At 43.2% G+C, this 16,616-nt stretch overlaps 1 protein-coding gene across 1 annotated transcript; it reads right to left on the bottom strand.

Moving 5' to 3' along the window:
- Window positions 1-7,673: 7,673 nt before the first annotated feature.
- On the bottom strand, window positions 7,674-14,987 carry LOC107509350 (protein SSX4-like). Its single transcript, XM_016141808.2, has 8 exons — window positions 14,946-14,987; window positions 13,795-13,930; window positions 13,238-13,352; window positions 12,790-12,888; window positions 11,194-11,243; window positions 9,455-9,593; window positions 8,655-8,759; window positions 7,674-8,185 (listed from the first exon to the last, which is right to left on the bottom strand). Coding segments are annotated over exons 2-8 (579 nt in total). The 5' UTR covers window positions 13,864-13,930; window positions 14,946-14,987; the 3' UTR covers window positions 7,674-8,183.
- Between the last annotated feature and the right edge of the window lie 1,629 nt (window positions 14,988-16,616).

Genomic DNA, 16,616 nt, shown 5'->3' with positions numbered 1-16,616 from the left:
TTCCTTCACCTTTTCCACTCACCCACTCAACCTCCTTTCCATCTGGCAATCACCAATATGTTCATTGGATCTATAAGTCTATTTTTATTTTGTTTGTTCATTTATTTTGTTCTTTAGATCCCATATATAAGTGAAAACATATGGTATTTTTCTTTCTCCGACTTATTTCACTTAGGATAATACTCTTGGGTCCATCCGTGTTGCTGCAAATTGTAAGTTTTATATAGTTTTTATACCCGAGTACTAGTCCGTTGTATATATCTACCACTTCTTGTTTATCCAGTTGTCTATTGATGGGCACTTAGGTTGATTCCGTATCTTGGCTATTTAAATAGCGCTGAAGTGAACACAGGGGTGCATACATCTTTTTGAATTAGTGTTTTGTTTTTATTTCAGGTAAATACTCAGAAGGGCTATTGCTGGGTCATAAGGTAGTCCTATTTCTAATTGTTCAAGAAACCTCCAAACTGTTTTCCATAGTATCTGCAGCAATTTTCAGTCCTACCAACAGTGCACGAGGATTCATTTTCTCCACATCCTGGCCAACATTTGTTGTTTTTTTATTTATTGATGATAGCCGTTCTGACAGATGTGAGATGATATCATATTGTGGTTTTGTTTGCATTTCTCTGATTATTAGTGACATTGAACATCCTTTCATATGTCTTTTGACCATCTGTATGCCCTCTTTGGGAAAATGCTTATTCAGGTCTCCTGCACATTTTTAAATTAAATTGTTTAGTTTTTTCGGTGTTGTTTTATGAATTCTCATATGTTTTGGATATTAACCCCTCATAGACAAATATCTTCTCCCACTCAGTAAGTTGTCTTTTCGTTTTGCCGATGGTTCCCTTGGCTGTGCAAAAACTCTTTAGTTTGATGTAGTCCCATTCATTTATTTTTATTTTGCCTCCCTTTCCTGAGAAGATATATTAGGAAAAATATTACTAAGAACAATATCAGAGAATTTACTGTCTCTGGTTTTTTCTAGGAGTGTTATGGTTTCGGATCTTACATTTAAGTATTAAACCATTATGAGTTTATTCTTGTATGTGGTGTAAAAATGTAGTCCAGTTTCATTTGTTTGCATGTATCAGTCCCATTTTTCCAACAATATTTATTGATGAGACTCTCTTTACCTATTGAATATTCTTGCCTTCTTTGTCACAGACTGATTAACCACGTAGATGTGGGTTTATTTCTGGGCTCTGTATTCTGTTCCACTGAACTATGTGTCTGTTTTCATGGTAGCAACATGCTGCTTTCATTACTATAGCCTTGTAGTATATGTTGATATCAGGTAGCATGATACCTCCAACTTTCTCCTTCTTCCTCAAGATTGCTTTGTTTAATGGGCCTTTGTGGTTCAGCATAAACTTTGGGATTATTCGTTCTCAATCTGTGAAAAATGCCATTGGTTTTTTGATAGGGATGACATTGAATCTGTAGATTGCTTTGGGTAGTGTGGACATTTCAACAATGTGAATTCTTCCTATCTGTGAGCACTACTATACCTTCCCATGTATTTGTATCTTCTTCAGGTTCTTCAGTGTTATAGTTTTCTGTGTACAGGTCTTTTACCTCTTTGGTTAATTTTATTCCCAGGTTTTCTGTTCTTTTCGATACAAATGTAAATGAGATTCTCTTAATTTTTCTTTCTGGTAGTTAGTTACTGGTATATAAAAATGCCACCGATTTCTGAATATTAATTTTGAATCCTGCTAGTTTACCGAATTCATTTATTAGTTCTAACGGGTTCGTGGTGGAATCTTTAGGGTTCTCTCTCTATAGTATCATGTCATCTACAAATAATTACAGTTTTACTTCTTCCTTTCCAATTTGGATATCTTTGATTTCTTTTCTTTGTTGTGGTTAGGGCTTCCAATACTACATTGCACAGAAGTGGTGAAAGTGAACATCCTTGTCTTGTTTCTGATCTTAAAGAAAAAGCTTTCAGCTTTTTCCAATTGAGTATGATATTAGCTGTCGGTTTGTCATATATGGCTTTATTATGTTGAGATGTGTTCCCTGTATCCTTGTGAGTGGGATCGATCTTCTGGCTGACTGGCTGTGAGGGCTGTTCATGACTACAGCGGACAAACTGTTGTTCAGGGACTGACTTCATGAAGCAGGAGCCACTTTTTGGGTTCTGGTGCCAGCTAAGAGTCTGCCTGTCGAGTGTATCATATAGGGAGTTGGACGAGTGGTGCTCTGATGTGGTCTGAAGCAGGCTAAAGGGTTTGTTGGCTCTGGAGTTTCCAGGGAGGGCCTCCAATGCAGATCAATGTCAGCCGCTACTTGTGCCTGGCTTGGAGCCGCCTCATCGGAGCTACAAAGTGATGTGTAGTTGATTGCCCCTTGTGCTGTTCTGGGAAGTGCTTGTGCATGTTGGTGCATATAAACGAGGCTGTCTGCTATGTTGCTGGGCTCAGGACCTTTTGGTGGGTACTATGATATGAGCCACCACTTGCGAGTGGGTTTGTGGCTACTTAGTTGAAGCTACGTTCCAAACCAAGACAGGCTGCTATATATGTGATTTGTGACCAACGGATGGGCGTTACAGTGCCAGTCGTGACTGGGTGCAGGGCTTGGAACCACTTAGCAGGAGGTTCAGGGCACGGTGAGGCCAGCTGCTGTTTGTTTGGGACTTATGGACATTTGAGAGATTTGGGGAAAGTCTTCAGAGTGAGGCGAGACAGGCCACTTGTGTGGAAAAGACCATGGAAGAGGTTTGAGCTGGTCGGGCAAGTCGGGTCGGGTCTCAGGGAATCACCAGGGGCGTGGTGGACAGTGTTAGGTTAGGAGAGCTCAGATTTGGTGCCTGCCTGTACCTGCCATCTGTGTGGGACGAGATTTCCATAAAGAAACAATGGCTCCTGCCAGTGCTTCTGTCCCTGGAAGAGCTGCCCTGACCTCTGTCCCTCTACCCCTCCTTCTGAAGCTAGTCATTCAGGTCTTTCTGGTGTGACCTTATCACTTTTTCAGCTGCTGCCCCTTTGTTGGAGACCAGAATGAGCGAGTTTGTGAGGGAGTGAGTCCATGTGAGGGCTTTAGAACAGGAGCACCTAGGCCACCAGCAACCCTGTGACTCAATTAAATGCAATCCCCTCTGGTTTTCACCCACCGATGCTATAGGGACTCCTCTTGCCAGCACTGGTGCTCTGGGCTGGGAAGCCCAGTGTGGGAATGGGATCCCTTGTACTTCAGCCAAGGCATCCCTTCTGATTCTTAATCGCCACACCATGGGTATGGGACCTCTCTGTTCCATTTCTCTGCCCCTCCTACAAGTCCCGATGTAGCTTCTTCTTTATATCCTTAGTTATGGGAATCCTGTTCAACTAGTCTTCTCAACAATGGTTATTCTGTAATTTAGTTGTAATTTTGATGGGGTTATGGGAGGAGGCAAGCACAGCGGTTACCTACTTTGCCATTTGACTTGAAGTATATACCGTGTTTTAAAAAGCAATGTTCGATATGAATTTTTTGATGTGTGCTTTTTCTAAAAGACCCAATAACAAAAAACACGTTTTACCCCTGAATACTAATATTTACACTGTTGTAGCCGCCAGCCCGCAATAGACACACGGACCACCAGAAATCAGTGAGTTATAGGAAACACACTCTTTATTCAGCCAGCTGAGTCTGCCAGGGGTACGCGGACCCCAAATTAAGCAGCCCCAAAATGTAGAGGTACAGGGTTTTTAAGCTCTAAACCCCATTCTTCATCCCGTTTGAACACACAAGTCTATTTTTCTTCTTTTTACTAACTGTCAACCCACAGGTTGGTTGTGCAAGCAGGAGGTACAGAAGCAGAAAGCTTATTGTTAGAGCATTATGTTCCCATGGGCGATAGCCAAAAAGTAATTTTCCAGCCAGCACAACACTAGTCTCGAAAAGAATATTCATGTACATATGGCTTGCTGTCCCGCGGGTGCTGAGAATTCATGTTCTCTAGGAAGTTTCTCCTATCCTCACTGGAAGTATCTTTGATGGGTCCCCAATACTCCCTGGGCTTTTCAGGCACAGCCTTGGTCTCTGTAACATTGCTTCTTCCAAATGACAGACAGCTCCCTGAGTGTAGGGAGAGTGCATTAATTCTTGTGCCCAGCACAAAACACTTTCAACCTCCCCTTGAGGTACGTACTGTTATCAACACCATTGTGCACATGTGGAGACTGAGGCTCAGACAGGTAAGCAACCTGTTCCAGGTCAAAATCCACAGGGATCAGAGCTGGAATTCACCCCTGAGTTGAATTGAGTCCAAAATCTGTGCTTTTAATTTCTCTTCTCTATTACCTCAAGTGTGTCAGTTAGATTAATGAATGGATGAGTGAATGAATGAATCTTGTAACTACAGGGGACTTTTAATATAATGTTCGTACGTGGTCTCCGACTATCACCCATAATTTCCTTGGCTGCCCTAACAAGGTGCTAAAATGTTTCTGGCATAAAACAAAATAAATTTATTCTCTCACAATTATGATGGCCAGAAGTCTGGAATTAGTTTTGATGGGCTGAAATATAGGTGTCAGCAGGGCTGCCCTCCTTCCAGAGGTTGTAGAAGAGAATCTGCTCCTTGTGTGTTCCAGGTTCTGGTGGCGGCCAGCTTTCCTTGGCTTGTGGTTGCAATATTCAAATATCTGCCTCCACAGTCCCACTGCCTGCTTCTCTTCTGTCTCTGTCAGTCCTCCCTCTGCCTCTCTCTGTTAAGTACAGGTGTGATACATTTAGGGCCCAGCCAGATAATCCAGGGTAATTTCCCCGTCTCAAGAACTTTAATTTAATCACATTTGCAAAGTCTTTTTGTTGTTGTTGTAAAGTAACAATCACAGGTGCTCCAAATGAGGATGTAGCTATCTTTAGGGAAGGCATTATTTACTCTAGCACAATCTATCCTCTGGTCCCCAAATGCAGGTTCAACCCACAGGCAAATACAAGCATTTCATCCCTGAATTTCCAAATTCCTGAATCCATTATAGTATCAAATCAAGTGTAAAATCTCAACTAAAAATCATCAGCTCAAAAGTACCAAATCTTAACATCTAAAACAAGTATAAGTGGAATGCAGGGTTTGATCCATCCTGACTGATATTCCACTTTAGGCTTGGACACTAGAAAACAAGTAATTTGTTCCCAAAATACAGTGGTGAGGCAGGCATAGAATAATAGGTATACACATTCCTATTTCAAAAGGAGAAAAAGAAAGAAAGATGTCGGTAGTCCCAAGCTTTGTTGAAATGGAGTGGGACAAATACCATTAAATTTTGAGGACTGGAAGCTCTGCACTATGGGCCTAAAGCTCTGTTCTCAGAGTCATTCTTTGTCTTGAAGGTTGGTACATGTTTGCAGTTGACTAGTTTTATCAACCTTTTTATGCCCTGGTATTTTGGGAGTCTGACAGCATTTCTCCATTCTCTCTTGCCTCTGTCTACTTCAGTTTAATCTGGCAATGTTTCAGATGATGCAGAATTCTCAAAAACCTTGTGGGGTGCTGGATATCCAAGATTGAGGCATAGGAGAATGCTGAACTCACCCCCTCCAGCAAAAAAAAACAAACATACATGGCCATTTAGAGTAATTCCTGAGTGACGACTGAATGCCAATTGAAGAGATTGTGCCAATTAAGTGAGAGACTGCAGAGAGATGTTTCAGGAACCTCAAGAGCTCTGTGGGATCTGAGAGAACTCTCCAGGATCAGAACTACAAGTGAGCACCATGGATAGAATTCCCCCCTCACAGGGGTAGCACAGGGTTGCGCCATATCTAGGTACTCTGGTTGCCCTGCAAAGCTGCGGCTGCACTGCTTCCAGGCCACCCTGCTGGAGCCCATTCTGGTGAGATCAACAGATTGTCAGAGCAGGTGCATGTACGGTCCTCCACTCACAGTCTGCTTCAGACACAGACAACTGGAACAACAGGGTGCCACCATGGGTGCCCACACTGGGTAGCCAGAGCCATAGCTCCATTCAGAAGGACCAAAAGTCACACTACCTGTTCTGCCTAGACCACATTCTGTCCACAGACAACCAGTCTGTCTATCACTATCTCTTAGGGAACCCTGGTCCAGAGGAACATCACGAGTCTTCCTTGAACCTTTTCTGTAGGACTCAGAATGTGGAATCACCTGGCGGATACACACTGTGACCATGAAGAAGGGCTTTCTAAGCTGCAGGTTGTGACTCATGACAGGTATCGAGAGTACTACATGAACCATGAACAGAATTTCATGTTTTTAATGAATTAGAATGGAATAACATAGCACATCACGAAACAGAATGTAAACCATCTGAGTGTGTGAGATGTATAAAGTCTCAGTATTGTTTTGTGAAACATTTATTTTAGAGTCATTTGCAAAATGTGTTCTCTACTGTGGGCCTTGGTGAATAAAGCTTAGATGTCTTTCCTTGTGATGCATGTACTGTTCTCTTTCACATGTTTAGACATCTTCCCAGTTCTCTACTAGGAACAGGGAATAGCTTTAGAACCAGTTAAAAAAGTATTTCAAGAGAAACAAAACAGAGACAACATTAAAACAGTCATTTTTGACCCTCATCAGAAGAGCACATGCATCTGCATCAGGCCCCATGATTTGTGCGTGGAGAAGGCTGGGGGTGTACTTGGTGCCAAGTATAGGCTTATTTCTCGTGTTGAGCAAAACCATCGTCTCCCTGCATGTCAAAATTTGGATCTGTCACATGGAGGAGGAGGAGGAGGAAGGAAGCTCCATCTACCCATGGAACCTAAGGAGAACATTCCCTGTCCAACCTAGAGCATTTGCAAGCCGCCCTTCCCTGCATCTGTCTCCCTTGCTGGGGATGCAGTCAGTCGTTGGGGTCTCAATTTCCCAGGGAGAAAGGAAAATCAAATCCTTCAGGATCCCATTTGGGTAGTCTCTCCAGTATTTGCATGAGGAGCAATGTATGCAATGCCTATTAGCAGAATATTAAATTTGAGGAATACATAACTATATTGGGGTAAAATAGAATTTGATTCCTCTGACACATAGGGAGGTTAGCGTTTCCAAGGACCAAGCAGCAATTTACCGTTCCCTGCAGCACCACACATGGTGTACTACCAGTTCTGGCGGACTATGCCCCTGCATATGCAGACCCCTCACTCCCTCCTTCCTGGTGCCCTCACCCTTCAGTGGCTGTGACAGGGCACACTAGGCCCTGGGTCTGCCTTGCCTCTATGTCGGCCCTTCTTCCACCCACCTTGTACATCTGTGTCCTCCCCTGCCCCCACTACCACCAGGACCTCGCCTCTCCCTATCTACATGCTAACCACTGTGGGGGTTCCCTGAGATTTAGGACAGAACCCAAAGCATCTTTGTCTCCTCTCATAGGCTCCCGAATTGACTATCCAAGCCCTTGACCCTGACAATCTAACAGAGAACAAAGGCAAGGCATCCAACTGCCTGTAGAATCCTGCCCATGGACTGTAGTATAGAGTCCCATCAAATAAAAACTGGAAACATCCCCCACGAGAATGTCAAGTCCACGTGGGCAGGGCATTTGTTTGTCTTATTCCCTGATGACTTTTCAGCCCCAGAAGCAGCACTCATTACGCAGCAATTCCACTTCTAGGGTTATGTGCTAATGTAACACTCACACATGTGCACAGGGTTGTGTGCATAAGAATGAGAGGAGCAAACAACTTGAAAATACTTGAAAGTGTTTATTAACTGTCAGTGACTGATGCAGGGTATGAATAATGGAGGTCTGCAGCATGGAGCACCTGCTGAGTAGGAAAGAGAATGAGGGGGGCATCCCCAGGGCGAGATGTTAGTGGGGGAATGCAGGTGGGAGATGCTCATGGTAGTGCCCTGTGTGTGTAAATGCAGAGAAAACTGTCTGAACCAAACCCCTAGAACTTCCCTCAGAAGTCACATCTGGAGAGGGGAGGTTTGTGCTCTTTTGTGCAGAGATATCTGACAGCACTTGTTTCCTGAGGTAAGAGTGTAGACACAAGTCAGAAATATACCTTCGATATGTGTTACTCATTAACGAAACTATAACATCTAGAAGAATACTTGACACATAGTAAGAACCATCATGCTTCACTTTTTTCACTGTTGTGAATTTCTTTCACTTGCTGTCCACTTGAGGGCTAATAGTTCAAGGCCTGTCCCATGTCCATGAATTCCAACAGGTTTTGTTCCTTATCATGGACATTTGTCACATTTCTGAGGTGGAGGCAAAGGAAAAGAAGGAAAATAAGTGACAGTGAGTTCACATCGCATGATCCATCAACATCCAAACCCTCACGCTTTCCTGCAGGGCTCCAAGCACTCAGATTCCACCCTACCTCAGGGTCTAGATGCATCTCCTACTGCCCCTCATGGTTAACCTTATGTTCATGCCACAGAGATTCCCTCACCAGTTCTATGAGTTTTTAGGCTAGTGGAAAGTGTGGTCTATATATTGGGAGATGACCAGGGGTTTGGGAGCCCAGGGCATCTGGGTGCTGAGAAACCCTGGATCTACAGAGCTTGGGGTAGTAAGAGTGTGGGAAGCCCAATCATTTAACCTGAATGTTGCACCCAGTGGTTTTGGAAAAGGAATGATTTGGGGAAAGAGTGACAAGTTCAATACCAGTAGTATAACAGAACAGTGCAGAGTTGTTGCACGGGACAGGGCTGAAATGTGACTTACAGAGTTGGCTGTCTTCCTCGGTTTCACTGATATCTTCGTATATTAGAAGGCACCCTTTTTCCTGTAGCCCAAGGTCCCAGACTTTAGTCTCCCCTGTGCTAGATTCTGAGATGGAGAAGAATTCATAAATGGAGGCTGGATGGGTTAAGGAGTGTTGGACCCTGTTTTGTCAGGTAAGAGAATGCCTCCTCTCTCCCATTGCCCATGGGCCTTCCACATGGTCTGTTTTCCACATCCTCTGGCTCAGAGAAGCAGAGCTGTTAGAACTACACAGATCTATACCAAATGCCAGGTAGAGATTTAGCTTTTGGTTCCTCCCACTGTCAGGGTTAGATTCTCAGACTTACCAACACATACATTCAGACCTTCTTTATTTCTGTATATATGTTAAAGGGTATATTGTGTATTGAGCAATGAGCTGAAGGTTCGGGAAATGACTCTGAGTATGATACATTCCCAGGTTATCAGAGATGGAATGTCTTGAGCACCTTTCACATAATGTAATGCCTATAATGTATCTATTAATTATGTAATTATATATGTAATGCCTATAATTTATTAATTATGATTCTTTATTTCCACATTATGGACTAGGAATCTGGAGCTAGAGAATCTGGAGGACCTGCCCAGAGCCACACGGCTTTTATCTTGATGACAACTCAATCTGTGACTCTGGAAGTCATGTTCTGACTTAGCTGTAGCTGGGTGACCTCCTCTGACCTGCAGGACCAGGCTTGTCCAGGACCCATCCCCTACACCAGGGAAGCCATAGGAGTTGTTCCCAGATGGTTTCCAATTACCTGACATCTTCTCGTTCTGCAGCACAGAGGCACTCTTTTCTCCCAGGGGACACAGCTGATTCTGAGCTGGCTCTGAGCCAGGTGTCACTAGTAGTGGCTTCAAATCATTTTCTTCTCCTGCTGGCTTCATGGGCATCTCCTTTTCATGTAAAAGTCACATACAAACAGTATCAATGCCATTGCTCTAGTGCTTTAAGGCTTACACAGTGTCTTCATATGCAGTACTTTAATTAGCAATTTTTCCAACCCTCAGAGAGCATTACATGACCAACACCTCGATTATGAGGATACTGAGAGTTTAGAAGGAAAAAGAATGGCCTAAGTGAAGGGTGTTTGCAGGACCAGAACACTTAGTCTTCACGCTCTTTTCAGACTGACAATCTCTCAAACAGCAGAAGTCTCCATGTAAATGGTTGTGTTTTATGCAGAAGATCTGGGGAAGAATAGCGTTCCAAGAATCTGTGAGGTCTATAAAAGCAACAAGGGGCTTCTGTGAAATATAAGTGATCACGAATAAGTGAATAAACAGCTCCTGGGAGAGAACCTATATAAGTGTACAGAGGGGAACAATTTTTGCTGGGAAATGGTGTGGAGAACATCGATATGGGAAAGCGAGAGGAAAGGATGGGTCACAGAAATCAATGGAGACAGTACAGAAAAGAGTGCCCTCTGTGAGTGACATACTGTCCTACCCTGGAAAGATCTTTTAATTTAGAATTAGGGAGCAGGTTCCTGCATCAATTCTGCTTGTGTTAGGGTATGTTGTGACCAACAATCATAAGATAACTTTATTTCGCTCCCTCATTTAGGAAACAGTGAACAATAAATGGAAAACGAGCTAGGTGAAAGTACACTCTGAGCTTATAAACACTCTTTCAAAGTGGTAATAACAAAAAGGAATTCTTTATCTTATGACCCTTCTTTGAATTTTCTCCTCCTCTGTCTTTACACTGGCAATGAAACACCCAGATCCCTTTGCCTCCACAACTAGTTTAATCTGCAGTTGTGGCATCACTTACTTATTCAATAGACATTCAGGGACCTCTGAAGGTCCTTGGCTGACCTGACATTTCAGAGATGCCTAAAGCGTAGGTTAGGCCTCGAGGAGCTCACAGTGGTGAGGGACCCAGTCTAAGGAATTCCCAGGCCATGTAAGAGTGGCCTTACAACAGAGCAGAGGAGACTGGTACTTCCTGTCGTGAGAGTGTGTGTCTAAATGGAAGCATTAGCAGCACCTATGGAGTAAGCCCTAGGGAGACAACCCGAACTCATAAACATATGAAATGTTCATGAGCTTAGATAGGGTTTGAGCCTTTGGATGAGACTACTATCTCTGGCACTGTGGTGTCAGGCAAATTATTTAACATCTCTGTACCACAGTATCCTCATCTTTATAATAATAATAATAATAATAATAATAATAATAATAATCTAATATCTTCATTATTCTTTGGGTTTAATAATAGTAACGAAGCAATAGAAGTTTTCTTAAAGATTACGTAAATTAATCCATGTGAATTGCTTGAAAAATATCTAGCAATGTCACTACAAAGACAGAAATATCAGCTATCACAAAATTTAATTATTAAGCACTGATGCTAAATCAGTCTGTGTCATATGAGACCAGGAAAGGGAGGCAGTGAGGATGAGGACAGTTTCTGTGTTTTCCTTCTCTTACCATATTCCCATCTGTGGATGAAGAAAGATTCTGTGGTCCTCCAGATTTGAGAGATACTCACCTTTGGATGGTTTCCCTGTTGCACGTTGGAAGCCTCCTGAGGACATTCATCTAAAAGAGGGTGATAAAGCAGAACTGTCCTTTGTTTCTAAATATTCCCAAACTTCAGAGAGAATCCTAGAATATCAGGGAATTCTACAGCAGACAGTATGAATCCACTCAGTGTCAATGGGTTATTTTGAGGCTGGCTTTGGATTTGTTTAATAATGACTTATTTATGGCATTTATTTATAACATAAATTCATCACTTTCCTTCTGATGGTTTATAAAATGTGAACTAAATCCCATCACTGCCTCATCCTATTCCACGACACACTTCTTACTTTTTCCCAAAGAATTAAATGGATTGCTTAGGAGTTTGAATTGTATCCACATAAAGGTGTGTGGCAACTAAAAATCAGTGTAGACTTAAAAGGGTGAATTTTATAGTGTGTCAGTTATGCCCCCAATGAAGCTGTTAAGTGTGTAATGCACCATGGATGATTTAGTCAGTGGTTCTGGAAGGTTTCCAGTCTAAAAATACTTCACTAATGTCAAAAGCTTTGTAGACAGTCAAGCATGGATTTTTAGCCTCCTGACAATACTTCTGTGAGCTTATGGAATCTGGCCCCTTGAGCTGTGAAGTCAGAGGTCTATTGGAGACAGCAGGAACACTTTTATCCTATCTTCTTACAACTGTGCTGTCAGAGCAGAAAAGCAAGTGAACACATCCTGTCCCTTTTATAGTGAGTGAACGGACTGTCCACATCCACGAAGTTTTCTAGAATCTGTTCCATTTCTCACTTCATGTTGCCTAAGCAGACTGACAAACGAGAAAGCTCAGTGTATATGTGTGTGTGTGGGGGGGGAATGCTCTCACAAACCCTCTCCTAAGGCCAAGACTTAGAATTAGGAACAATTAGGAGTGAGAAGACTATTCGGTTTGGGTAACACAGGGAAATACCTGAATGTCATTACATAATGCTTTAATCCCTTTGTCTCTTAAGAGATTTATTTTATAGTGATCCATTATCATAAGATTGACTCTGGAAATTTGTAGTGGATTTACACTTTAAGTACATTGATCTTAATTGTCCTGTGATTCATTAACAGTGTTTAACAAAAGTGATAATTCTTTTCTATAAAAAAATTTTAAAACATACTGAAAATTACAGAAAATAATATTGGAAACACATGTGCATCTACCACCATGTCTAGTCAATTCCAACATTATCCCACAACAGCTTCAGATCGCTCTGAGTTCTGTATTCAAAACACAACAAAACATTGTAAACATGTCACCACTGGTGCCAACTGTGCAGCTCTTAGCGATCACTGCTCCCCATCCTTCCCCACTCCTGAATTTGATGAGTTTGATTCTCATTCAGGTTTTTATACATTTGCCATTTACTTATTATCCATAAGACATATATTGTCATTTTGCATGTTTTAGGGTTTTATATGAATGGCCTCTGACTATACTTAACCTTCTGCACCCAACTCTTCACACAGCTGTGATGCTTTTGCGGGAAGAAAGTCCTGAGAACCTTTCTGAGCAGCTGCACCCCGAAGCAGTCAGGCTTCAAGAGCCTCTTTCCAGGCCTTTTCTGTCACTCACCTTGATTCCTGAGGTTCTGATCTTCATCGAAATCATTCTCAGAAGATTTTGTGGTCCATTTCTTAGGATTCATGAAAGCTGGAAGGGTGGTATTGAGACCTAGATGAAGCAAAATATTCGTTTCTTAGGAGACATAAGAGGTGGGTGGGATGCTGGGAGGCAACTGGGACAATAAAACTCATTTGCAAGGTGAGGAGGTATTGGAACAAAGACTAGTGGGAGAGAAACATGCAGGATCCAAGTCTGAGCATCTCCATGGCCACTTCCAGCCCTAAGCTCTGTGCAGGATACAAAAGAACAGATGGTACACAAGCTGCCCTGAGATTTCTCCCTGCACAAAAGGAAAGAGGGGAACACGTGCTATAGCCTAAGCAGAAGACATGACATGTAGAGCAAAACAGGGATGGTCACGTGTTCCTGGGCTTGTCTGGACCCAGAACTCCATTACCTAGACCAGTCATGGTGTCGTAGTTTCTCTTCAGATATGCATAGGTGCTCTTCTGTGAGTTTCCCAGCTTTGCCCACTCTTCCTTAGAGAAGTATTTGCAAATATCCTCAAAGGACTAGAAAACAAGGAAAAATCAATCCCGGCTGCGACTCGGTAAAAATCTCTGACATTGAGCCTAGCCTCTTGCTCCACTGCAGGACTTCTGTATTGGATCTGTAAACTGGAGGTAATAACTCCACCAGATTGATGTCATGGCTAGCTAACAGAACAAGAGTGATATTCCTTTGCCTCTCCCATGGCATGCAGTGCTGCTTACTGCTAGTGGTGGGCTCTCTTCTCACCTTCCAGAATGGACTGAGAGGATGCAAATACCGTGCAAGGTCACAGATAAGGCACGCCAGGCAAGTTCCGAGTGTAGATGGGAAGCTCCTGAGGCTCTCCATCTCCCCCAACACCATGCTACCTGTCCCCACTGACTCTGACCTCACCTTCACAGAAATCTAGGTCACCTGACATTGTCTCCAGAGCCACTTCTCTCCCCCTCCAGATGACCTTACCTCGCATTTCTCCACTGATTTCTGGGATTCTTCCCTGGGATTCTTTGCAAAGGAGTTGCCTCTGTTCATGGTGCCGAGAATGGTCTGATCTGGATGGGATACAGCCTGAGTCTCTCCAGTCCTGAGGCCTAGGATCCTGTGGGCAGGGTGGAGAGAAAGCACTGAGGGAAGGTCTCACTCAAACTGTCACCTGAAAGGAAGATTGTGCTGTTCTCCATCCTTGGCTTATCTGTCTCTGAGGAAGGACATGCGAGAAGTCAGATGAGAACAAGGGGCAGAGGTATCTGGGAGAAGTATTGATTAGGAGGACAGGTTTTCTGTGGACATGATCAAAGCAGCTGTGAATCTTGGGGAGGGGGGGTGTGGGTTCGTTACTATTGTTAGTTAGCCTGGAGTTTGGCTTATCCTGAAGGAAAGCTATAAAGACCATAATTGTCAAAACAGTGAAGTTAAGATACAGTTTTATTGAGTGGGTCTTTTGAGGCAAAGGAGACTGGAGGTAATTCCTAGAGATAATAAGGTTTGGGCGTTTAGGCACAGCTAGGTGTTTATTCCCACCCCCGCCCCTGCTGCAGCCCTGCCTCCGCTGTAAAAAGAAGTGAGGATTGCTACTATGAGTAGATTAAGAAGCTATTACTAGGTTTTTGAAAATTTCTGAGTGAAGAGGGTTGGAATCTCTGAGACCATAGGACTAGCCATCACTGAGACAGAAAATGTGGGGAATTTTAATGCAGCAATGTGGTACTCCCCAATCTGAGGGCAACAGGAATCTCTCAGAAAAGAGGACACTTACTGCTGCGGCCAGTAAGATTGCTACTTTATCCCACTGGAGGCTTAAAGGAGTCCTTCATGCAGAGGCTATTCATGGTTGAGGAAATATAGGGAGTGTCTGGCTAATTTCAGGGGTTGTTCTCAGGAATAGGGGAGCTTTGCTTGCCTCAAAAAGAGCAATTAGCTTCACACGATGAGACCAATTTTAGTTTTAGCTCTCCCTGACGGAGAAGCATACCGAGAGGCTTTAAGTCATTTCTTAGTCCTAAGGATCTTGAGGATGCCTGGAGGCACAGCCAGGACCCAACTGCTTGAGCTGCCTGCACTTGTCTACCTGCCCCACATTAACTTCTCCAAGAGGACCTGCACAGAGAACCTACCTCAGAAGCGGAGTGGTGTCGAAGGATCGCTGTCTGACGAGATGAAATCCCACAATTCAACGGTCCAAGGACCTTCGACCAATGAGAACAGTTAGCGAACCTGATCTGGCCAATTGGAGGTCAGAGAGTGGGCGGGGCAAGCGAGGCAGGAATGGGGTCTATCAGTCCAGGGAAGGAATGTCGTCTCAAAGTGGGTGGAGACTCAGATTTTCTCGCTGGAAGCAAGGTTTACCTCTAGCAGAACTGGCCGCTCCAATTTCCATAGACCCATCAGCACACATGCTCCCTTTCTCTTCAGCCTACTACTCCCTATTCACTGCTGTGCTTTTTTTTTTAATGGAACATATGAGGTGGGTCTCCATCTCAAATTCTTTTTTTCAGTTTCCAGCTTTCTCAGGTACGAAGTCATTCCTAGGACCTCCTGGGACCTTTGCAGTAACTTGCAGTTTTGAAAGCATGGTTTTAAAATCAGCATTTGTTATGTGATTTTTTAACATTTTTTTCTAGAAGTCGCAATAACCGGAAACATATTTTACCCCTTACTACAAATATTTACAACACTAGTATTAAAATTGGTATCCATGTGATTAGGGCTTGCTCTGTTCCTCAGGGAGCTCAGAAGTTACTTTCTCTAAGAAGTCTCTCATACTTCCCCCCACCCCCAGTGCCTCCAATGGGTCCCCAGTTCTCGCTGGGCTTTTCATTCACAGCCCTGATCTATGTTGCTTCACCCAGAATGACAGGGAGCTCTCTGAGGGCAGGGACAGGGCAATGGCCCTTGTGCCTAGCACAAAATGCTTCTTGTGCATTACCTCATTCGATTTTCACAACCTCCCCTTGAGGTAAGGGCTGTTATCATCTCCATTGTGCAGATGTGGTGACTGAGGCTCAGAGAGTTAAGCAACCTGATTAAGGTCAGTTATACTATCAGCAGGTAGTGGAGTTAGCATTCACCTCCAAGTTGTATTAAGTTCAAAGTCTGTGTTTTAATTACTTGTCTTTATTGCCTCAAATATTTGTCAATTGGTTGAATGAATGAATGAATGCACCTTAAAACTAAAAGGGACCTTTAACATAATCTACATGATCTCCTACAATCACTCATAATGTCCTGTGGTTTCTGTAACAAATTAACCAGCTTTATGGCATCACATAACAGAAATTTAGTGTCTCACAGTTCTGGAGCCAGAGGTCCAAAAATTAGTTTCTCTTGGCTGAAATCAAAGTGTCAAGTGGCCTGCAGCCTTCTTTTCATAGGCTCTAGGAGAGAATCTACTCCTTGCTTCTTCCATTTTCTAGTGGCAGACAGCATTTGGGGCTTGTGGTTGCACCATTCCCATCTCTGCCTGCAGGGTCTCATTGCCTTCTTCTCTTCTGCCTCTGTCAAATCTCCCGCTGCTTCCCTCAGTTAAGGACACTTGTGACAGATACTTTTAGGACTCATTCAGATCATTCAGGACATCACCCTATCTCATGATCTTTAACTTAATCACATCTGCAAAGTCTTTTTTGTTTTTGTGTAAAGTAATACTCATGGGTTCCAAAAACTAGGATGTGGCTAACTTTTGGGGAGACAATTATTCACTCTAGCTCAGTCTGCCCACTGGTCTCCAAAGATTCACGTTCAAACCACATGCAAAATACAAGCATTTTATCTCAAAATTTCTGAAT

Source organism: Rousettus aegyptiacus, unplaced genomic scaffold (genome assembly GCF_014176215.1).
Source record: "Rousettus aegyptiacus isolate mRouAeg1 unplaced genomic scaffold, mRouAeg1.p scaffold_m13_p_9, whole genome shotgun sequence".
NCBI classification, from domain to species: Eukaryota; Metazoa; Chordata; class Mammalia; order Chiroptera; family Pteropodidae; genus Rousettus; species Rousettus aegyptiacus.
This window is presented reverse-complemented; position numbering and strand designations above follow the sequence as displayed.

Bases quoted from the DNA above. Each gene is read 5' to 3' on its own strand.
- LOC107509350 (XM_016141808.2), bottom strand. From the start codon at position 13,863: ATGAACAGAGGCAACTCCTTTGCAAAGAATCCCAGGGAAGAATCCCAG. The intron at 13,353-13,794 runs GTAAGGTCATCT...CTTGTTTTCTAG, and splicing joins AATCAGTGGAGAAATGCGAG to TCCTTTGAGGATATTTGCAA. The intron at 9,594-11,193 runs GTGAGTATCTCT...TTACATGAAAAG, and splicing joins AACAGGGAAACCATCCAAAG to GAGATGCCCATGAAGCCAGC.